The sequence below is a fragment of the Cardiocondyla obscurior genome, linkage group LG04 (genome assembly GCF_019399895.1).
Source record: "Cardiocondyla obscurior isolate alpha-2009 linkage group LG04, Cobs3.1, whole genome shotgun sequence".
Taxonomy (NCBI): Eukaryota; Metazoa; Arthropoda; class Insecta; order Hymenoptera; family Formicidae; genus Cardiocondyla; species Cardiocondyla obscurior.
In genome coordinates, this window is record NC_091867.1 from 2,411,739 (window position 1) to 2,436,730 (window position 24,992).

At 44.3% G+C, this 24,992-nt stretch overlaps 1 protein-coding gene across 1 annotated transcript in view; it reads left to right on the plus strand.

Moving 5' to 3' along the window:
- Window positions 1-24,992, plus strand: part of LOC139102099 (uncharacterized) — a 59,714-nt gene that overhangs the window by 30,132 nt on the left and 4,590 nt on the right. The window contains exons 2-10 of the mRNA XM_070655765.1: window positions 1,057-1,491; window positions 2,062-2,224; window positions 4,981-5,091; window positions 5,496-5,666; window positions 18,027-18,195; window positions 18,972-19,136; window positions 22,637-22,919; window positions 23,444-23,618; window positions 23,972-24,178. Of these exons, the coding sequence (XP_070511866.1) occupies window positions 1,321-1,491; window positions 2,062-2,224; window positions 4,981-5,091; window positions 5,496-5,666; window positions 18,027-18,195; window positions 18,972-19,136; window positions 22,637-22,919; window positions 23,444-23,618; window positions 23,972-24,178 (1,615 nt within the window). The 5' untranslated portion in view covers window positions 1,057-1,320. The remainder of the gene's footprint in view (window positions 1-1,056; window positions 1,492-2,061; window positions 2,225-4,980; window positions 5,092-5,495; window positions 5,667-18,026; window positions 18,196-18,971; window positions 19,137-22,636; window positions 22,920-23,443; window positions 23,619-23,971; window positions 24,179-24,992) is intronic.

Consider the following 24,992-nt stretch of genomic DNA (forward strand, 5'->3'; position numbering starts at 1 on the left):
AGCGAGAGGGGGGGGGGAGGAGGAGGAAGGCACACATGCATATACGGGTGATTTTAATTCTCTCAACCGACCGGAAACAGTTTTATTTTCGCGAGTTTCGCTTTCGCGGCCCGACAACAAGATCTTATAGACCGTATATAAATTCCGGAGAACCGTCCGTTTCCGTTGGCCGGCTGTGGAATTTTTTAATATTTTTTTTACAATTTTAATACAACAACCGCACTTCCGGTTGTCGACTCGACAGACTTTCGCATCGCGAAAACGACATTGAATTCGAGTCGCACAATTTTTGCAAATTAAAAGTGTATCTTTTTTTATTTCTCATTTTTGGGAGGCTTAAAATTTCGGTGTTAATTAAAATCACGAGGCAGTTAGAAATTAATGTGTTTTTGGGGTGTATATGCCAATAACTCGAAGCAGAATAACTTGCACGTCCGATATGCATTCCAATAACAATTTTATCTTCATCGACTCTTCCGTCGGACGAGTCGATGCATAAAACATTCACGCTATAAATCCTCGTGTACAAATCGAACGAATCCAACCTGCGACGCGTGTGTTTGATATTTAATACTCCGCATCGGCAGCCAGCTGCTTTTCGACTCTTGAAACGCGCAATACCGTGATCATTAAATTTATAATGACAGTTTTACGATCCCCATCAGCTATATAATACCAAAATGATTAAAGAGCGTCTGAATAGCTGCATCGAAATGCACATTTTCGCAGCTCCACTCGGGAAATGATTGTATAATTAATTAACCGAGCGCAAAGTTAATTAAGGATTTTCAGCGTGGCGCGTCGGAGACGCGGAGAATATTTCGCTCGCTAAGAAACGCCGGGCGTTATCACTCTCCCGCTGTATATTACATATCGATACGCTATCGGGCGCGCCGTTCAAATGATTAATTATATTTCGCGCGCTGTAAATGACGCGCGTTCGATTAGAGCCGGCAGATAAATTCGGGACAATCTACCGGGGACGTATGGGTCGCGCGTAGCGCAATTATCGATAACTAGAATAACAAATCAGAGCACGTTCCACGTTGCTTGCAGACCGAAATGGAAAATATCCCCCGCATGTCGAGCGACCGCCGTCTCTCGTCTTCAGCGGGTGCCGCCTAACGTCGTCCACAGCCTCCCTCCGAAAGTCCGTGGCCCAGGGGAACTTGGCGGCGAGCAAGAACGATGTAACTTAGGGTTTTTTTTTTTTTTCACTCCCGGCTTATTACGAGGGGGCTAACGGGAAACGAGTACGGGGGCAGCGAGTTGACGTTGACGTGCCGGCGATGTCGGGAGCGTAGAGCCGCGGCCTCGAGGATGCCACTGGACGACTACGAAAACGGGATGGGGTGGACTACGGCTAGCGTGCGCGGCGGTTGGTCCACCCCCGGAGGATGCAGGAACTCGGCCATGAGCTTCGGCGGCAGCGTGCCGTCCTTGCACCCAACCGGTTCGATAAGGTCGTTGCGCTCGCAACACTCCATGCAGGTGAGCGAAATGAAGCCGTCCGTTTATTGCGCGACCGATTGAATCGCGATCGATTCTTGATAGATCACCGTATCTGACAATGAGTCTCTCGTTTATCGTTTTTCAGTAAAATTAATCAAGCCGTGTTTAAATGAATTTTTTAATTCTTTTCTTTTTTTTTTTTTTTTTTTTTTTAATTTATGTGAACGGCGTTTCGAAATTTTCAATATTTAAATTCCAAATGCGTCTAGATACCTCGATGGTTTTCATCTGCACAGGCTCATTGTTCGTGCGGGAAGATAATGAATAATTCTTAAACTATTATGAATACTCTTTCTGACGCGACGCTGTGGAATTAAGCTCACGGTACTTGTCCAATGAAATTGTCGCGTGCAACACGGTGGATTATTATTAGTACTTTGGTAAATAATAATAATTATAATAATCCCGAGCAATATTATGCAGCTTGTCAGCGCCGAGCAATGTTTCGCGGTGATGATAATAATAATAATAAACGCGGGCGATTGTCTGCGCGAACTTCTCTACATTGTGCATCCCGTTCCCCGCGTTGAAAATTCATCTTGCTTCCAGGCTCCGCCCGAGACACCGCGAAGATGCATACATTGCCATCCGGTACATGTCCCTAGTACACCCAATAATTACATGCATCATCCCATGCAGTACTATACGCCAACTCATTGTGTAGAGGGTCAAAATGGCACGTACACGCCTCACCGAAATTCATATCACGGCGGTGAGTTTACTTTTCAGTTACAGTACAAATATGCTCCAAGTAACGTCGATTTGCCTCTGATATTATATTGCGCGAAATAACCTGAGAATTATTACTGCCCGCCGCAATCTTAACGTTAAATATTGCCGTTATTAAATTTTAATTCGATACTCTCTGTTTGCACGGAACAATATTAAGCTTGTACTAACATTCGAATGTAATTAAATTCACTCTAATTAAATGAACCGAATTAATTCGAGTTAATTTAAAGTTACACCGCACGTTCGAGGGCTTATAATAACGTCGCAATTGTACGCGCAGTGTATTACATTTCTTGTGGAAATTTGTGCGGCAAGCTGAGTCAATTGATGCGATATATTTTTTTCTTTTTTTTTTAGTACACCCTTTTTCTTCGCCCAGAGAATTTTTGAAAACACTATCCCCGTCCTGAGTTCTTATGTGTGTGCATTGATGGTGAAATATGTCGCTCTCGTGAGAGATTATATTGACAATTGTAAAGCTTTGCTTTTTAATTTCGACCGTTTCCACGAATATTGTTCCCTTTTGTCTTTATATGGAAGGTAGAAAACAAAAGAAGTGGGACAAAATGAAGAGCTTACGGCGGAGCACGGTAAAATAAGAATCAATTCCACTTAACTTTGCCGAAGAGGGTATCTCGAAATTTTGTGCTTGATCGTTGAAAACAGTGTCTATCAAAAATGTAGGTCAGCCGTTAGTTTTCAATCTCGACTGACAAAGGTGAATCCGAATGGCAATCGGAAACCTTTGCCTTACTTTTGCTTCTTTTACGCGAAAGTGCTGACAAGTCCGTACCTACCGTGATAAACACACAAAAGAAGAATTCGGTACAGCCACTTGATTGGCTCGAATTATTAAAAATACAAAAATTATTGGCGCACGACGCTCGAGTTTCTTTAAAACAAACTTTGTAACAAATATTATAAGTGGAATAACGATTTCATTAATCATTTTTCTTACGTGTCTTCGACGGCAAAGCAAACAACTCTACGAAATTCGATCGGAAATAGAGATATTCACGAGTCAAAGTTACTTACATTCGAAGCAGGTATCAAATGTTCTCTTTATTTATTTATTTATATTTTTTTTCTTTTTTATTTCAAATCAAAATCGCTTGCATGTTTATTCCGCTTCGTTTTGCCCCACATTCTCCATGCTCTTTGAGGCGGCGTTTTAGATATTTCAGTTTAGATCGTTCAGTGAAAATGCGATCGTGATTTCACTAAGGACGCGGCACGTTCGCAAGAGATTCACATTTCTTGCGAACGTGCCTCTCCCTTCCCGGCATGAAGAGAGCCACCCTCGTTCAGCGACAATTTTGCTCTCGGTACCATTCCCAACAATTTCTATGTCTCGCGTCATTTTCGGTAAAATACCTGCCGCCGTTCCTTTTTCTCTCTCCTTTTCACCGCGTTAAAACGCGCGCTCCTTCCCCGCGCTTTTCTCATACTTTACTTTCATTAACGGGTAATGAAGAACGTTTCATTCTCGCTGTTAATTTACGCAGCTTAACGAGAGACAACTGTCGCGAGTGTGCTGTACTTCTCGTTATTGGTAACGACGACGACAATAACCGCGTCACCGTATAAATAATCTCCTCCAAATGGTTTTACGCGCTAAACGTTAATAAGCGCGGTAGAGCTCGCGCGCCAAACTTATCCACTTACGGGAACGTTAGTTTCCGGAATTGAATTGCGTCGGTGAACGCAGTTTTACTTGTACTGACATGGTAGCGCGATAATTTACAACTAGCGCGAAACTGTTACGCGACACGGGGACCGCGCGCGAATAAATTAGAAATTACGAAACCGAGACATTTGCGAGCTCAGTTTTGATCGCGCGTGTGTGAACCAAAAGGTAAAGTCCGGGTCGAGCGCACGTGCGAATAATTGCCGAAATGACACGCTTTCCTAGTCAAGAAGGCAGATTTTTAACGAGAAGGAAACGAGAATTGGCTTTCGCACTCGCGAGTTTCTGGGAAAGGAAACGAGTGGAAGGCCGAAGGAGGCGTCGTTAATCTTTCATATCTACCCCGAAATATACTGGAAAATCAATTAATCGGAAATACCCGATGAAAGCGGTCTCGCTAGGCCTGCAAGTTTAAATAACAGCAGCTCGGATTCGATTGCCACCAGGATACGCAATACCCGAAAGCGTTTAACATTTAACACCGCTAATGGAAATTATTATTATTTGAGATGGAAATCGCGCGCAACGCAACTGTATGCGTGACGCATAATTCACCGCGGATATCATTTCTCCGCGCGGCCAGGAGCGACCGAAGACTGAATTTAGACTCGTGATTTTTTACGACGTGCAATAAGCTCGTTCTCCCGCCTCGCGATCATAGACCCTCGTCCTGCTTTCTCTCAGACTCTCCCTTCGACTCGGCGCGCGTCGGTACCAACCTACCGCCCTCGTCACCCCTTTGAAAAGTGCATTTGCCTGGTCCATTTCTTCCCTTCCCCGCTCTTTTCTTGCTCGCCTCCTTTCCCGCGTCGTTTCTTTCAGCCGGTTTCTTGCTTATCTCGCACCCTGTCTCGTGCAAATGCCGCCAGCTACAAGAGCCGTCGCGGTCATCCCTTTTTTTTTTTTTTTTTTACTTCGCGAAAGAGACGCTCGACGTTTTTGCATATAGTGTATTTTAGGAATTATACGTTTCGATTCGATATTGAATTAAAACGAAAGCGCGGAGATATCTGAATAGATGTTATAAGCGATCGATTAATTTTTTTCAGACCCTCGTCTGCGTTACGTGGACGGCGATGAAGGTGTAAGCGGCCACACGAACTGGGCCCTAGGCGATCTTCGCAGCCTCCACCGTTGCGTTCCCGCATTTCGTCGTATAGGTATATTTTTTTCATCCCGCTTTTTTGCAATGCGTTTGATACCATACTTAATGCACGTAATAATGAAATGAATATTAATTACATCGTCGCTAACAGCACTATCTCTCCGTCCTTTTCCTCGCCTACGTTATTTAAATTAAATAAAAAAAAATACAATTTAAATATATTAATAATAATAGTAGATTAAAAAAAAAAAAAAGAAATATGCGATTTTTGTTTCAAGTTAAATTCAAGAATCTATAATACAAATTCTCGATTTATATTTCTAAAATATCCCGTCGGAAGTGCGAGAGATGCTAAATCCGTTCTCGGCGTTCGAGGTGTTCCATTATTATGCCGATAATATCCAGGCGCGATTCCGCGGTTTATTTCTGAATAATAAAGAGGATAATCTTTTCTATCAGGGACTGACAACAGTATGCGAGCGCATTTCTATCCGGAGGGCGGCTGGGGCTGGCTCGTCTGCGCCGCCGGTTTTCTCGCCCTGTTGCTTACCACCGGGATGCAGCTCGCCTTCGGATTGCTGCACCTTTACACCACGCGACACCTCGGCGAGGTCCACTTGATGGACATAGGTACGTAAAGCATTTCCAATCGATCCCTCGGCCGTACCTTCGGCGATGCGCAAAAATTATTCGAATACTGCGGCGGCCTAGAATCGCCGAGTATTCCACCTACGAGCGCCAAACGACTCGTCAAGAAAAATGTCAGCTATTTTAATCGCGGGATATCAAAATATTCCCGCGGCAAGTATCGTTCCGGAAAATATCAAGCTCTCGCCTTCAATGCATCGATTTTCGATACCATCTCGTCACTCGGGGGTTATATAATTGACAGTATTAGCTAATGTCAAGATGATATTTTTCTCTTAAACAATTTACATTTCCCGAGGCGCAGTCATTGAGGATTTCTGACATGGCAAATTTTTCTGCAAATACTTTATTTCCTTTTTTTTTTCGAATAATCGTAAAAAACCGTTATACGTCGGATTAGGTTCGGATTTGCAGATTCAGTTCCACTTCAGCGTGCTCCCACGGAACGAAACGCGTTTCGGTGCTCGGAACGATTCTACTCTCGCATTCATTAATATTCCACCTCACCGGAGGTTGCTTTACATACGCGTATGTCGGTGTATCGCTAGGTGCACGCCGGGTTTTCCGCTGGATGCATATTGCTTCGTACAGTTTCCGAACCGTATATATTAAAGTTCTGTATCTTAGGATTAGCGACAGCGGCAGGTTGAAGCGGCCAATTACGACGTGACTGCCTGTTTTTTTTTTTTTTTTTTTTTTCCAAAGTTTTATCCGTGCGACTCGCGTTTTTCTACAGGTAACGTCCCAGGCAAATAAATAATAGCTAATTGGTTGCAACGTTTCATTTGTCGAACAATTCCAAGTCGACGTGTTTCCCCGAGCTAAAAGTTAATTCGAGGCATTTGTCTTCCGCCTTCAACATCGCAAATTGGATTTCAAGGCAGAACTTACGCCGAGACGAAAGCTACGAGTGATTAATTAGAAAATAAATAATTCTATTAGCTCCTCGCACTTTTGATACCTATTTTATTCCACGGCTGAATCATTCGGTGCTAAGCGGCCAGTTAATTATACTTGGCGCATCTTTTCAACGCCCTATTTGCGTAGCTGCCAATTACGGGAACTGCTACGCAACCGAATGAAACGCAGGAACATTTCGTCGGGAGAGCAATTTATCCTCCAACAATGGATATTTACCTAATTGGTACCCGATACGATTTGCGTCTCCGAAACAATATACATTTTAATTTATATCTCGCCTTTATATTGATCACGACAGCGCCTCGTGAATTTTAATTCTATTTATTCATAATATATTTTCGCGTTACTCGAAAGTACATTTTTCGATTTACGCCAGAAGAAAATCGCATTATCGCTTTTTGTCATATCGACGTCTACCACCACGTCGACGCCGTAGCCGCCGTGAATTTATATCTGTCGCGGATAAATCGGTCTTTAAAAAGAATAAAAAAAAATAACCCCCGCAATTCGCGCCAATCATTGTTGCCGTCGACGTTGATACGGGGCTTTCAATCGCGAGAGATTATCTCGAGATAATGCGGCCTGATTGCCGATACAAAATTTAAAAGCCAGGCGGATAAAATTCGCTGTTCCGTAAAGATTTATTTTACCAGCTCGACGAAACTCGGTAACTCGGACTCGCCGCTTCTTGCCGATTGTTTTATCGCGGGGGAAAGAAACGTTTATTTTCGCGGCGGCAGAATTATTTTTGAATCGTCTGGCATTCTAGACTTTCCAGACTTCGGTCTGGACTTGACCCTTTGTTCCGAGCGGGGCTCCTTTAACCCCACAAAGGGCGCCGCAACAATGACATCGCTTACGGTCGCGCGCTACCGCTAAATATTGCATTAATATTTATGCGCGTGCATAAATTCACTTCGGAGGTTACACGAAGCATATCTTAGTTGTTACGTAGCGCTATAATTCCCAGCCGCAACGTTTTACCTCTCGCAAACTCGCGTTATCTCGCTTACCTGAGCCCCGCGTATACTTGACAGTTTTGCTGGACGACGGGCGTTTTAAGGCGCGGGAGAACAATGAGAAGACTTGTTCTATCGCCTAACATCGGTTGAATAAAACCCCCAACGGAAACATTCCCTTTATTATTATAATACCGAGCGAATAATTAAGTCATGTACGTGATTTGCATCGTTCGGAATAATCGAAGCAAAATTTCTCTCGCGTATTATTCATACATTTTTGTAGGATCGGTGCGCAAGTTCTTTATTTTTTTTTTTAAACGTTTTTTTTTTTCTATTGCACCAGTTATTTCTTCGCTTAAAATTGATTGATTATTTTCGGCTCAAGCTACATTAGCGGGCCGCGTCGGAATTAAAAACGGAAGAAGTGGATCCTGTTTTATCGAGCTCCCGTGATCGGTCTCGCGAGCGAAACGAGAAGTTAACCTTGTTATTGCGGCTTATTTTCCTAACCAGTGGAGTGTTAAGTACCGCTTAATTTCCATATTATTCAATTAAAGGTTAAACGGCAAACTATATCGCGAGCCGGTACACGAGCGTGGTGTGCACATGTACCACGGGTGTAAGATAAAAGTGAAAGGTCTTTCCTCTTGACGTGACATTTTCCTGACTTTAAAGTGATTAAAGCGAGGAGTTTTACGGATCGATCGCGCACCCAAAAAGATGAGCTTCCTGTTTCATCTTTCAACGGGGATTACGCGTGCGCATGCAAGTGTGTAAGCATGGAAAACCGACGCTGTAGATTGCAAGTGGTGAAATTTTTACTTGAAAATTATAATTATCATCAGATGTATTCAAGTCCGAAGATGTTAAGGCTAATTCTGTATCTAGCGAGCGTCAAGCCGTTACGCGAAAGCACTAAAAAAAGGAGAATGCACGCTTATTTATTAGCTTCAGGTTACAGCGGAACTTTTTATAGCCTATCTGCTTGTACGCGCAAAATTATAGAGATGCGATAAAAAAAAACCCCTCACGCACACACACAGATAAAATATACACGCCTGTGTCGGTTACAAAGATAACAAATAAAGGTCATTGCGCAAAGTATAGAATAATCAATCGGAACAATTGACGTAATGTTAGATCCTACTTAAATTAACTCTTCCTATATACCGAGCTGTCTGTGGCCTGTCAGACGGAAATAGACGCGCCATATATTTATTAGATCCGCTTGCTTCGCGCTAGTAATAAAGCAATTTTAAAACGAAATCGAATCGCGGGATGCTGAATTTTGAGAACCGCCGGATAGATTAATATTTTCGGGACGATAAACAATTCGATTGCGCGCTGATGCCAGCGGTCTAGCTGGAGATGACGATTGGAAAAATAAAAATCGCCGAATCAACGTCATTCGATGTCATTCGTTCTCTGATTGGCGTCGATTAAACGTCGATTCCATATGTCCCTTCAGCCAATCATTTTTCACTAGGGTGTAACGTCCCGCTCGAAGAGTATCTCGAGGAAGAGAAAATATTGAAAGAGAAAATGCCGTCGGCGAAGAGATTTAAACTTTAGCGTCTAAAGTCGTCGGGCGCGCTTACGTTATCGGCGTCCGCGGTCCGCGGGACGAACTGCGCGATCTCGGCGGATAGAAATCGCGAAACAAAACTTGTCAAACTTAGCGATCTTGACACCGAGAGAGAAAGAGAGAGAGAGAGAGAGAGAAAGCTTCCGGTTTCGCGAGGTCGCTCGTTTCCCGAGATCCGGAGGTTATATCTCGGCCCCGTTAGCCCGTTCCCGAGAAACCGGAGGACCCTCTCGCGCAGTAAAATAGTCGGGGATGAAATTCATTGGGAATTTCCGGGTGCTCGCGCGTCTCCGCGCTCGAAACGACAGACCGTCCTGGAGAAATCCGTTAAGCCGGCTCAATAAACCGATACATCATCCGCCAGCTATCGCCACTTATCTCGTCGACATGAAAAATACTTTAACTCCCGTCACACGTCGTCTCGCTAATATTCGCCGTCTCGACGGCATTGCCTCAATATTTGCTCGCGTTCGGCAACGTTCTGCCCGGAGTACAGTGACAATAGAATGTATCGATCGTCCTGGAGCACCTCTAAGCTACGCTCTCGAGCACGTACGTTCGACTTCCTGCCCGAACCCGCGTCGTATTCGTCTCTGCATGTTCGTAGGATATCAACGTGTTATTTGTTAATCGACCTCGTCCCGCGACTCCGACCGCTCGAGAATCCCGGGACCATTTCCCTTCGGATACACCTCCGGTGGTATATTTCACCCGGACGGCACGGACAAACCGCTGTTCGCGAGCCGCGCGTCCCCGCGGGTCTCTCTCTAAAGTGCGATTAACGTGTCCTGGCACGTGCCCGCCTCTACGTCGCCCGATCTCGCTCCTGCCGTTTTATTTCGGATCCGGCGTAAAGCGGCGGGGATTCCGGAGACGACAGCTCGGAGTAGGCGAGCCGCGTCAAAAGTGTTTCCGCTCGAACGAAATAAACAAAAGGAAAATCGAAGGCACGTGCGGGTGGTGAGGCTAGATTTATTGCACCCGCTCGACAGTCGCGCGAAGCGCACTTGAAGAATCTCTCGCACGGCGCGGCGGCGCGAAACAATTATCGAGGCCTTGCTGCCACAAATGTTATCCCTTTTCGCCGTTATAAAGTTATTATCGATTTTCATAACGGTCACTCTCAATCTTTTACGCGATCGATCTTACTCGAGATCCGGAGATATCTCGCAATGAAACACGTCGTTTCAACAACTAGTTCGGATCACGGAATTCGCTGTATCTACGCGAAGCCGACGTAGAAAAGCGAAGCTGCAGGGGAGCAAAGTCTATATAGCTTTCACCAATCTTCTTCCGGACAGATAACGTCCGTTAAATGCCCTCTCGAATTCAGTTCGGATTGCGTCGGCGTTCATTAACGATCGTTAAATCGTCAATCAGATGCGGATGCTGAGAAAATTGGAGTTTTCCCCATTAGTCACTTTTTTTTTTTTTTCTTTTCACGATTCTCGTCTTGTCTCGCAATTAAGCGTTATTTTAATAACAATACCGCTTCCTTCCATTTTGAGATTATTGGGAAATTTAACGCCGAGGCAATAGGAAAGGTACGCGGGGAGTGATGATTCCTGCCGTGTAGAGATCTATTTACAAAGCACCTCTACAAATACCCATTTTCTTTTTTTTTTTTTTTTTTTCTTCCGACCGGCGTTATTACGGAAATAACACTTTCGTTCTTTTCATCCGCGCTCTCGGAGCTTCTTAACACGTTTCTTTCATTCTTCCCTTTTCTCCATCGTTGCTTGTTTTATTTTAAGAGTGGCTACCGTAATAAGGTGAGCATAAAAGAATGGACCCCCATCACGCCGTCGGCAAATGGACGTTCTTCAATTTTTGCGATGTACCTCGCAGCAAAAAGCCTGGATTACAGCTCGTCGCAGCTTCTTTTTTTTTTCGCGAAATATCGTATTTACAATTAAATGCTTAATTAGCGCGCGAGAAGCCAGCGAGAGGTCGGTATATTCGGTGATGAATAAATTTTATTCCGGCGGTATATGAATTTCGTGATGTAAAGTAAAGCAAAGCGTTTCCAGGATTACGGATGTGCAGTTTAAACATTTGTTTTATTATTTGAACAATAAAACGATAATGGTATAGCGAGGACTCGATGTTGTACAATACGTCGGCGAGTCGGCGGAATTAGTTCGGTGTGCACGGAATCGTTTAAAGTTTGGCGCGGCACTCCTGTCGAATCAGTTTGAAATTAATGCTGAATTTCGCGGAACGATATCGGACTTTGTGTCGATTTACTTGCTCTTTTGAACGACAACGTCGAGCTTGCTCGGAACTACCGATATACACAGCGTCATGTTTAGCGGTGGAAAATTGCTCATCTCCTGTTTGGAAGCGAGTTGCGCCAACAACGCCACTTTCAAGTATAAGGGAGAGCATTGAGCCAGAAAGGGGAGGATTAGAGAGAGACGGAGTGAGAAAGGTAGAGACGAAGTTGGAGAGCACGAAAATGGGGCGCGAGAATGAAGACGGAGCTTTTCGGCGGAAGATATTTCATTATCGCCACGCATAACGAAGGAGAACCAGTCGGGAAGAATGCTATCTCAGTTTTAGTTCCCGAAGCACCGAGATTTCTCTTCATTTTTTTCGATAGAAAAGTCGCTCGTCTATTATTTCTTATTCAACGATCAATTTGCTCTGTATAATTGCTTTACACGCGCGCCTTTTAATGTCTCACAATTTAATCACTCGAATAAAAATGTAATTCTCAAATATACCGCAGGAGTATAAATAATCTCTAAACAGGGATGGCAGACAGATAAAAAGAAGGCGAGACAGAGAAAAGTAAATGTTTCCCGGGGAAGGATAAATGTTGACGTATTCTCGCGGCTTCAATTATTCCCCGAATATGTTACATCGTGACGGGCGGCGACTTGTTTTCACTCCACCCTTGTTTTCGTTAGAGCGGTCCTCGTTCTCTTAGTCGCCGAGATCGATACGGGCGATCCCGAGGGAGTGACAGATGCGATATCGTCGGGGAAACGTATTCATCCGGCTAAACGACGGAGAGCTCTCACGACGTGTCGGTACCGGTGATCCTTCTCCCGACCGGTGTCTCCGGCTCGGCGGCCGATTGGGGATGTGGCGGGGTCGCCGTATAAGCCGGGAAAAGACGTAAGGCGGCCGAAGCTTCTGGGATTTCTTTCCGTGATATACTGCGGCGCGGCGAGGATGCACCGCCGTGCACTGATGCACACCTAGAGGCTCTCCGCTCTGCTGGGACATGTGCCCGAAACCAGATAGACCTAGTTTCGGAAAACTTATCCAGCCCTTCGTCAGAGTTAGAGCCCGGCCTGTCGTAAAGCGTCTCTCTGACCATCAATATTTACTGTCGATTTAAGTATCGGCAATATCTCGCGGTAATTAGCGCCGGACCGGCACCCGCAAATGACGGACGTGCGCTGTCGATATCTTCATTTCACACCGCTTTCGCCGTGATAAGACTTCGTCCGAATAACGATGAAAGAAAAAAGAGCCACGGGGCAGGCCTTTTCATTATTAACGTCGGAGGACTCGCAAGCAGATGATTTATTGAACTTGCATCGGGATTAATAGACTGATCATGTATGCTAGAACGTGTTTGAAACTTTGATAGAATAATTTTTTTTTTTTTTTTTTTTTAATGTGTCAGTTTTATGCTATTCTGTCGAATGTATTAATTACAGGATTTATAATTTATAATCTATATAAATAGTCTATTTTATATTTATTACGCCACTTTATAACTATTATTTGCAAAGTGCCGTAAGATATATGCCTTCAAGCGCTGCAAACTTGTTATTACTGGCACATTGAAAATAAATATCGATCGTTTAAGGGAAACTGCATAAGCCCCTGGCTCTTTCGCTTTCCCTTCTCCCCCCTCGCTGCATCCCTCGCCGAACTCGATGTTTTCTCAAAAATTCGGTTTTACAACTTCAAAACTTTTATTCTACGGGTATGCATTTCCCCCGGCAAATTAAATTTCCACTCTCCTCGAGTATCGCGGAAACACCATTGATTTTTAATTTACCCAGAAAAGTTTTCGGAAGCTTTTCTTTCCCCAAGCCGAAGGGAGGGAAGAGGCCCTCACAATTATTGTTCGCGCTGTGGTAACTTTTGCATCGATCATTCACGCATACATAGTCCTAGATCGCGCACCGCTTCGTTTTATCAATCCAAGTTTTAATTCGCTTAACTTTTTATTGCAGTCTCAAAGGCGGGGTCCTAACCCCGAATGAATCTCGTTACCATTAATTTACTTCAGCCATTCGTTTAACCAGGCTTTTATTACCACTTAGAATTCCCGGTGAATATATACGGCCAAGTTTTCAGCGCGCGGGAAAGTAGACTTTGAAATGATTCTTAACTATGCGCCGGCAAATCGAACAGGGATTTTAAATCCACGCAGGGATGTACGTACGTCACGTAATGTTCCGCAACTGTATTTACGCTCCAAGTTTCCGCTTCCGATTTGATTAACCGGGGGTGTAGCATTAAGTAGCATTACGTGTACGTGGGGTGGGCATGATCGATGCGAGGCGTTATACTTTTTATTTTGCAGAACCGCGGGCGTGAAATTTATCACGTCGCTATCTCCGATAAAAATATCCGTATCTTTCATTCACCATAAATCAGATTGTAACACGCTCACCCATTCATAATTCATAAGAGAGAGACCGGCTATTTTTATCTATTCTCTCTTTACATTGTCGCGGAATTACGCAGTCAATTATGTATGAATTAATTATTAATACTCCCTTCATAATTGCGAGATCTTAGTGCTCACCGAGCGGAACAGTTTAATTAAAATTTATATATATAATTACGTTGCATTATCTTGTGATAGAACGTAAGTTTTATAAGTAGAAAATAGGGGAGGAATGAAACGAAAATCTAATATTACACAGGTGATTAAAAGCGTAGTCAGAAAAGATTATTAATATCTTTGTGTAAGTTAAATATATATTTTAATAATTATTAAAATTTTATTTTGTTTTCTTTGGGAAGATTTTACTTTGAAAATTAATTGAGGTAATGGAGATTACAAGTCAAAGCCAAAAAAAAAAAAAGACAAAAAAAGGGAGAAAGAGAAAGAAAAAAACGTCGGATCAAATTTTCATTAAGGAAAAACTAATTTCAATTTTCATCAGAGAAACATAGATTGACTACATACACATTACGTAGATGCTCCAATACAAATTGCAGTTTTGTTTGAGATTTTACCTTTTCAGTAATTTCTCTCCCAAATAGTGAAAAATACTGAAAATAATTTCCGAGAGCAATTAAAAATTAATCAGTTTCCTAATCTTTTGCAATAAGGACCGCGTTCACTGATGACATTTTATTTTGGCGATCGAAGATCTTTTTTAGACGTTTATTAATTATTACATTATATTAATTATTCGTCGTCTTTCGCAATTGGTTGGTATCGCCAATATTAACCGACACATGAACGAACCGTCGGAGTGGAATCGTTTCAAAATTGAAACCTGTTGAAAACCAAGCGAAGAATAAGGCGATAGCTCTCTTTTTAATGTTTAACAAATTACAAGCGGACTGTTGGATTTTTTAATGGTTGGAAGGCGATTTATCTTCCATCTCTCGTGAAAAAGCGAGCTCTTGCAGGGTGAATTTAAAAAATATATATTTTTCTCACTACAAACTGTAAATAATTAGTCACGGAGATAACGGCAATTGCTCACGGAGGAAGTAACAATCGCAGCTAACGGCGATGCGAAAGCGGTTGTAGAAAATGGTAATTCGCGGTGCCTTTTGAAACGGTCGGCGTGGAGAAATGATGTAACGTTAGACCCAGCCCTTTATCGACGTGAAAATACATCGCGTAGTTTACGCCCGGCGACCGTAGTCGCCGAGATACTCCCGAGGAATAAAAGCGGGACGAGGATGCATGATTCCGCAGGGCGAGAGGCGTCATCGGGCGTTACAAGGGAAATACGTAATGACGGATGAGCGCCGGGACAAGCATGAACAAAGGTTCCCGTCCATCCGACTTCCTTGTTGCTCCGCTGTTAAGACCGTCGTGAAAGGGACTCCTTTATCCGCCGGGGAATGTATTTAAAGCGCGGTGCCATCGGCGAGTCTCGCGCACCGCTCTGAAAAATTATCCTTGCCCGGCCCGACGTGTTTTCATACATCACCGTGACGCAATAAAAGACATAAACTCCCCCGGTGTGTATCGTCTTTCAAATGCCGCGATAAGTAGAATAGAAACGCGAGCGGGTCGCCTTCTGTAAAGAAGACAAACGCCGGCATTACCGCGATGATTCGATATACGTTTCTGGAGATTCGCGCTAAACGCGCGGGTTATTTCTGGTTTATTTCCGGATCGTTTTCTGCGTCGTAGTGACCTTTCGATACAATTTGGTGCCGCGGAGTTATCTGCGCCGGTGAACTCCTGCCCCGTTTTATTCGCGTTCTCTTTGTCTCGAAAATAATGGCACGCGGGATATAAAAGGGGCATTTTGCGGACAAATCCAATCTGGGTACAAAAGAGCTTTGCAAAATCCAATCCGCGAAATTCTATATATAAGCGGAAAGGCGGGAAGGGGGAGGGGAGGGCTCATCCCACTTGGTCCACTTGGTGGTACTTGTGCAAATAGCGCTAAAAGCGTCCAGGCTCATAAATTATTCGCATAAGAACGTCGAGCCGAAGTCGCTACCTGTTGAAGCCCTGGCGTACCGATATCCAGAGACTCTTCGAGAGCCCTCTTTAAGTCGTACGAAGCCGGACAATGCATATTCATCTCGGAATCGCTACGCTTCTTCATCGATCCCGACGATTTTATCCTTAATGCCGAGATTAAAGTTGCTCGGCTCATAGATTAAACAGCGGAAATGCATAAATTATGCGTCTTGTTTTTAGAATCTTAGAAGAACAAGAAAAAAAAATGTAGGATAAACGTGAATTTTAACGTTTGAGACTAATTTAATGACATTTTATGTATTAAAATATGTAAATTAATTATTACTTCGCGGGAATTTAATATAACGCCCGATTAGATGAAAAACATCGGAAATTTCCATCTGGTATCGAAAAGTGTAACTGACAGGATCTCATTTATCAATTAATTACGTCGAGCTTTTTCTCAGAGTTCAATTTTATGTTTAATTAATTAGTTACACTTTACGTTGTAATTTAAACAACTGAATTCAAGTCTGAAACAAAATCCAACAATATGAAATGTCTTTTTCTCTTTAAACCGCAATATTTTCGTCTACAAATCTAATCTACAATCTTATCATGCTTAAAATTCTCTTAAACTTTTAAAAAGCTCCATTTGTAGTCTTTTAATAAAAACTTCCGTTTACTTTATATTTTGTTACATTTCTTTTTTCTTTTTTTAACTTTGTTTCTGTTGGAATTGGTCACGTCCGTTTTCAAACATTTGCCGAACACTCTAAGTTTTAGATTGGTAACCAAATGGACAACTAGACAAGCGTATAGACAATTTGACAGAACTGAGCGAGCCAATAAAGCAATAGCTTAACTTCTGCATCGTAAAATGCGCTGCAAGTTCGATCGTACACGTCGAATTCGGGATTGAGTCGCGATTATGCGACAAGTTGGCGCGACATGTTTATATAAAATGGAGAGGGAGAGGTGTTCTCGGCGAGTAAAGGGGGTAAAAAGCGACGTGCTTTTACGAGATTACAGGAGACGTACGTCGATACGATTGACGTAGCCCCGTCCAATTTTAGCATTACAGGAAGGCGCAGCTACGGCCTCACCTCGGGCGCATTAAATCGAGCCACGTCAATGGTTTTCGTATTCCGTCGCGTCTTTCGTATTTGCGCCATTGCGACGCACTGTCCTCGGATGTCAGAATTTTTATCCGCACCGGCCGCGACGGGGCGTGAAGTTTTGCATAAATCTCGACGCGGATCGCAACCGGAAGTCCCACGAATTGCTTTTTCCACGTCGTCTCTTCCTACTGCAAACGCGCCGCTGCACATAATTGATCGTTGTTATTAGACACAAAGGTTTAGCTCCTAATGCTATCGGTGAAGGACCCCGGTTCATCCATCTCCGCAACGTACGAGTTCGAGAATCGGGCATTATCACGCCGTTGTAAACAGTAATTAACGATTTAACTGCTCGTCACCGAAAACTAGCACAGTTCACGTTACGAGAATTTCGTCGTAATTGCGAAATCCGACGCCACACTAGGAGAACTAATTACGAAGAGCCGTGCGCGATAAATCCGATGACTTTGTCGAAAACACCCCAAGAAGAAGGGAAAGAAGATAATTAAATGTTTTCTTCTTGCGCATCGCCGTGCAGCGGAAGGACAACGGGTTGACAAGTGTCTTGATTTAAATAACAAAATAAAACGAAAGGAATCTCGGTAAAATAAGTCTCGCAATAACTGTTTAAAAAATTTTCCTCAAAAAAACTATCCGGGAAAGTAAAAGTATTCTTAAAAGGAACAATGCCGCCTAAACTCGATCGTCGTCAGAAACGCATCGAGGATAACCATACTGTTTTTTCCGAAGAGAATAATTATAAAAACGACGCTGTTCGCGAGAATTCGCGTCCTCGCGCGATGCGATCTTCCGCTTTGGGGCGTGTTGTGGCAAAGAGGGATGGGAAAACTCGTGAAAAATTATTTTCGCCCGCGGGCGATGAGGGGAAGGGTGGAGGTTGAACGTTTTCGGTTTGCGAGCGCGTCCTCGTTAGCGCTCGCAAACGCGAGATCAATCAGCAAACGAGCTTTCCACCCGGCGCGCGGACGGTGGGGTGGTCCGGCCGAAATAAAAACTCCACCGCGCGGGAGGAATATAATTGGGAGCCGCGCAAGGAAGCATCACGCTGGTACCGGTTCTAATAGCCCATCAAAGTGACCATCCGGTGAATTGTTTCAGTTTGGGCTGGGGCGTTGAGCGCCGCGATCTCCCATGGATCCGCGCCGCTGGTCGTCGGCGCGTGTCGTCGCGGCAACACGAGGGTCACGGCGGTGATCGGCGGCCTCGTGCTGGCCCTGGCGTCCCTCTGCACCTCGTTCGCCGTCCAGATGCATCAAGTGCTCCTTAGGTGCGTAACGGTAATTGTTACAGCCACGAAGGACCGAGTGCCGGCCGACGGCGTGCGAGCGCCGGCGATTACGAATAATCGATAGGCGAGGGCCGATTTTTTTGCCGACGTTCGACCGCGAGGAATTATCGCGATGGATGGTGTATTAAAAATAATCGAAGGGCGGACGAGAAGGGTTCTTTTTTTTTTTTTTTTTCGTTAACTTTGATGCGAGGGACGTGATATTTATAGCGCGTTAAGTGAATTGTTGAGGCCGTTTTTACGGTGGAAAATGATAATTATTTATCCTGCGCTTTGAATCTGTCTTTAGTCGCGAATGATATCGGCAAATTAAAGACGAAATATTTAAAAAATAGAAATAAATGTGTTTATGCTGTCATGCAAAAATTTTGTCGATATTAATATGAATTCTGAAACGTGCATTCTGTATATAGTACACGTATTATAGCTGCAAATTTTTATGGTAATGGTCGTTTTAATTTCGCTTCTGAACGCTTTCAAAGCTGAGGCGCGTAATGGCGGTCTGCGCTTTTTCATCCAATTTAGAGGCATTAGATTAATAAAAAAAGAAAATAAAATAAAATAAAGTACAATAAAAAGAGATAAAAAAGGACGTTAAGAAACGAACGTTCGCTCAATATATTCCAGCTGTTCAAGTTTCTTTGAGACGTTGACGACGTCGTTTCGCGTAGCTCCGCTCTTCGCTTAAAATATCGCCTCGGCTTACCCGGCCAGGCGTGCAAAGTCATACGATTTACCTTTACAAAATGCAACAGCTACGGTCTGGTGATGGGCACGGGGGCTGGCCTCGTGAGGGAAACCGCCGGCCTGATATTGGGCAATTACTTCAGAAAACGGCGGGAGTTTGTCGAGATGGTGGTACAGGCCGGCACCGGCGTGGGAATAGTGCTCTTCAGCGTCGTCTACAAGGAAGCGGTCGGGTGAGTTATCGTATTTTTTATTTATTTATTTTTTATATATATATATTTTTTTTTTATTACGGAAATGCAACGCGCGGTGATGCGCGTATCAGCCGATGGGACCCCGAATCCCCATAAGAACTCGTGACGGTTTAGCGATACAACTAACTTTCGACTGTGCGATGCAAATTTTATATCGCTCGCGCTTGGTATTCATTCTAGTCTGCGATTACGAGGGTTCGCGATCCGCGTGGATTAATTTTCGTATCCGGTAGAAATGCAACTTGGGGGAAAATAGGTAAAGTTATTTATTCTACAGAAGTAAATTAAAAGCACACGACGTAATTATTAATGGGAAAAAAAAATTTTTATCGAGACCCACAAAAGCTGCTTTTATCTCTCGATTTACAGAAATTCATTTATTTATTGAAAAGTTGACTTTTCAATAAATCACTGGAATTTGAGAGAGTTTCATGCGTTGTTTTATTTAATTTCGGTCGAAAAATTGAATCGCGGAGGAGGAGAAAATTTCCCCTCCTCTCTCTCCGACAATACGATGCTACTTAATAATTTCGCTTTAACAGAAATTAAAAGAGATCTAATCACCGAAAGATTTTCGTATCGAGAACCTCGCGCGAGATGCGGCGATGCTTTCGGATGAATTTCAGATAAATTCCCTCCGCCCCTCGTAAAAATAGATGCCGCGTACGTACACGTGCCGCGCAGTTAGTTTCTCTGGATGCGATATTCGAAAACGATGAATTTTACTAGCGGCACCAACGATATTTGACGACAATGGCTCCAGAAATAAATTGCGTACGAGAAAACTCGGCGTGTAGCACACGGACAAAACTGCTTTCAATGCGCGCCGCCCTTTTATCGTAGATTTTCGCGCGACTGCGTGTTCCCCGGGCGTACGGATGCTGCGGCGCAACGACAGTTTCCGCGCACAAAAACGGGGAACAGATTCGACGTGGAATAATTGAACGTTCTATTCGGTTCGGCCCTTCATTTTCTCCCGCGCCGCTCTCTTTCTCTCTCTCACCCCCCTTTTATCCCTTTCTGTCCACACTTTTCGCCCGTCGAAATAGTTCGTTTGGGAGTTCGCCACGGGCGTTTGTCAGTATCACTGATCTATTGTCCTCGAATGTTCAGCAAATTATTTTCACTCGCTTCCCATCCGATAGCGCTTCTCCGCGATCGTGACTTTCCGCGAGAGATTAATTCGGCTCAGCCTCAAGTCGCGCGGAAAGCCGTTATTTTCGTTTAATCTCTCGTCGTTCTTTAACGCGCGCTTAAAATTACACCGCGGGTCTTATTGAAGCCGTATTAAAGTAAATTGTGACGCGGGGCTCCGCTTTACGACGGCTTTATCGCTACTTAAAGCTTTTAATTTTTAATATCGGGTATTTTAATAACGAGACACGTGCCACGACGCTGCTTTCCGAAATAAAAGTAAACACCCCGCGATTTTTATCCCGCTAAAACTATCCGCGAGAGGTTTAATTAACGAAAATCGAGTGAAATTTTAGTTGATGATGATGAGACGTTTGCCGTGATTAATCTCTCGTGTGTGTCGACTTGTATGCGGACAAAATGTTCCGCTCGTCGTGCATGCGGGTTATTAAACGTGCACTTAATTGCCACGGCCATATGACAGTTTCTGTTAGGTATAAAAGCATGTCCAATTAGAGATCGGGCTCTTCTGAACCGTCGAACATAATATTGCGAGGCCGTTAGAGCAACTCGCTAAGTCGATATATGGGTTACTCGATAACTCGGACAAGTTTGCCCAGGTCGGCGATGTATCGAGCTAATTTGTAATATAAAATACGGAAATATCTTCGGCCGAAATAACTGTGGAGGAAAAAAAAAAAGAAAAACGAAATTAGCACGGAAGTGATTCGAGCGTTACATCACACACATCGTTAAAACGAGCAAATATTCTCGAAGCAATCCGCTTCTTTTTTATCTCCGCCGTTTTAAATTCATAGGGGAATTATCGGGACTTCGATCGTCATAAAGTCGCATCGAATTCGAAAAATAATTTGTATTGTGTATAGGAAACTGATACAGCGCGCGTAGCTTGTAATTCGCGTTTAATAATTTTATTTCGACCGCGCCGCTTTTTTTTTTCTTTTTTTTTTTCTTCGATACTTGCCAGGCCGCGTTTGCCGAATGAATTAATATTGACGTAAAAACTAGCCGCAGGTCCGTTTCATTTCGCGCGGGAATCACTGCATTGCGGATGCGGTCCACCAGCCGAGTTTCTTCTACGATTATGGCTGCGATATTAGATTCCTTCGTACAACTGGTCAGTCTTTTCTGCACTTTCGTACTTCTTTTTCCCTTTCCTCCGCGAGTCCGGAGTTCGCAAATGGCACTTCTTTTCGAAGCCGAAAGGCCAAAAGTTCCGCCGAGAAAAAACCCGAGTTAATTTATAGCGACAAGTACACCAGACATTAGTATTATTTTAAACGATGCAGCCGTGTTATTTTCGCCGAATCGTTTAACGGACCTAGCGAAATTAAATTGCACGTAATAAACCGCGGTGGTTTCTACGTGCTGGGCTTCAAACTGTTGCGCGTCGTGCTTCGCATGATTTAATCCATCAGTCGATTACGATAACGTTTATTGAGCGGAGAATAATCGCTGTGAAGAATAATAATTAAATTCAACTCGATAGAACTTATTTCTGCTTATTCCTTCCCTCGCTTGATTCATTTCGGAACGTTTTTACCGCGTGCTTGATTGCCGACAATGAAATGTTTTGATGACGACGAAGTCGCGGGAGGCACGCCCGTGTATGCGATACATTACGAATGTTTATTACCGAAAGTTATTAAATGCAAAACCGTTTTCTTTCATGTAAAAGAAAAAAAAAATGACACGCGCTCTATAATAATGTAAATTACAGGCGTATGTTCGCCAAGTACACAAAGCGTAATTAATTTTTCATTCTTCGGCTATTACGCCGCGGCTATCCCCGGATGGTGAACTTTACTCGCATACGTAGAACGGCGAATAGGGCCGCGGTGCACGAGGCTGTCGGCGATGCGAAAAAAGAATTTCGCATATAATTCCGTGATAACGACAAACCCGTGGGCGTTGAAACGCGTTCCGGATTGCGAGAACGTGTCCCGGCTTTTTGCCAAATAATTCTCTCTCTTGCGAGCGCATCGACCGGTCAGTTGATTACACATGCCGCGCGATACCGAACCGTCATCATCCCCGATCCTGGGATACACGATAAATATTTAATGCGCGTCCACGGAGCGGGAGACGGCGAAAGCGTGAATGTGTCGTGGCATATATACGAGTATATATATTATATATATCCATCCGCCCGATTCGTAAGAATAATACTCGTATCGCCAGAAAGATTTTCTTCTGAGAACCGGGAGTGCAGTAGTTTCCACTCGCAATATAAAGCTAAGGAACGTTGCGGGGTTGAAAAATTCCGCCGTCGTCAGCTGATTTGACAATTCCTGGGCGACCGTAACCGCCGCTCGTGCCTTCAGGAAGCTGGGCTGGCAGCTGGGACTTCAATCGGTAACCGGGGCGCTCTCGTTGACTTTCTTTCTGGGACTGATTTACCGGAGTGCCTCGCAGTACCACCCTCATCGGCAGGCCATCCTGTATCTAAAGCACCAGCGCAACAAAGTGAAAGAGAAGAAGTCCACGAGCAAGACGCCGAAGCCGCCGCTGGTCGACCTGAGTCCCCTGGGATCGCGTCCTGTGAGAATGCTCATGCTGGCCGCCGGCGCCGCCGGTTTCGGTCTTTACACCCCCGCCTTCTACATCGTAAGTGCACTCAGTGATTGAGAGGATTTCCTACTTTTACAGCGAGCCAATGCTCGCCATTCTTAGAAATCGAACGCTACACAATGTTTATTTTATTCCACGTAAGCCGTCTCTCGAGGTGTTCTCAAAATTTCTTCGTTCGTAACAAACGTGATTTAAAGCGAAAGAATCACCGATACTTTACTTCGACCCAAGCCGGGAAAAGAGAGGTCGTCCCCGGTAGTTTCGTTTCATCCGACAAAAGGACCGGTTGTCGAGACGCACCGAGAAACGCTCGCGAGGCAACTTAATAGGACGCGGCGCGTCCGCTAAAGGTTTAACGATGCAAAAATCGTGCTGGTACGCGGAGTTTCTTTAATCTCGCTATTTCCGGAGTAATCTCGGGGTGGGGTGAATAGACGGGACCAATTTCGATAATCGATATTAGACAGGCGTCCTTACCCGGGCGCCATTGTCCGCGTTATCGCGGCGATCCCGTACGGTGCGTTCTTTCCCGCAGCCTTAATGAGAAACATCACTTACAGGCGCTGCAGGGCTACCAGGACGGATTGGAGATCAGCGCCCTGGTGCTGCTGCAGACCTTCCTTGGCCTGGCGGCGGCGCTCGGATGCGCAGCTCTGGGGGTGGTTATCGTCAGACCTACCGCTCAGTGCCTGGTATCCAGGCAGTATCTCTGTCAAGCGGCGCTCATTGGAGTTGGTCAGTATCATCCCTCGCTATCGTTTCCAGATACGCGTGCATGGAGTTAACTATAAACTAGCCTCTTTACTTTGATCTTGATTTTATCATGGATGCAAACGGCAAACACTCGCCGTTCAATTAGATCGTTTTCAACCGGAAATTGAGTCGACGAGAGAGAGAGAGAGAGAGATACACGCGATTTGCCGTGCGATAAAAGCCCGGTCAACTTGACGAAATTGTAATTGAATCTTTAGCGAGCGAAGTTACACGGTAAAATAGCGGTCCTGCATGAATTTTTTCGTACGAACGTGTCGGAAATGGTGGGATTCGAGGATCGTCGATTCGAATTGGATTTTCTCTTTTGCTTAAAGCCGTAGCAGAAGTGGCCCTTGGTAGCGTGCAAGGCTACCACGGACTCGTGCTGGCCTCCGCGCTTTACGGCGCCTCGCTTGGCGGCACGCTCTACTCCTTGAAGATGCTGGCCCTGGAGAGGCTGCGAGCGAGACACTTTGCCAGATCGTGGGCTTTGGTGCAAGCCGCGGAAGCTTTGCCCATCCTTCTCGGAGTTCCTCTCACAGGTACGCGCAGGAAATACGAAATTTCAGGTCCGCCAGTTCGCCAAGGTCCTCACGGAGGTGGCCCTTGATTTATTTCGGGGACCGTTTACGTTTTGCTGGTCACGTAAAAAGCCCCTTCGTCTCTCATCAAAATGCGAATGCGTACTCACGGAACGAGGCGTATTCGCATAAAATGAATATTTTTTTCTCTTTAAACGGCATTTGGAAAGAAAAGACATTTTTTTTTTTCTTTTAATTTCGAAGAGAAAAGTTACGTTTTTACACGGTCTCTTAATTTTTCTTTATTCCTCCGGGGCGAAGTACGGGACGAACTTTCGCGTTCGACGACAAGTATTACATAGTAACCGGAGCTATTGTTACACGTGCGTTTTACATAATATCTCGATAAAGGCTTCAGCTTTGCGTGATATCTATTATAATGCGCCGCAGTTACTTACCCCGAGACGAAAATTCTTCGTGCTTCCAAACGTCCGTACAACGGTATTAGAACTTGAAACCCACCGAGGTGGGCGAAATCCGCTCTCCCGCACGCTAAATCCGTCCTACTAATGGTCTTATACCTACCTACAGTCCCTGTGTATGAATTTAATGCCTGGCGTCCTTAATAATAATAACACACGGCTTGGGAAATACGCTCCTCCAGCCTCCGTCCTAGCTAAGGGAGAATATTCAAGCAAGAGATGACAACTGTCACGCATATTCGTAAGATTCGAAGCGTATTGTGCGAACTAGCGAGCTTCGGTCACTTTGAGGAGCTTATTCGCTCGCTGGAATTTCATCAATTTGCAGTTCCGAAATTTCGCCGTCGCTCGCA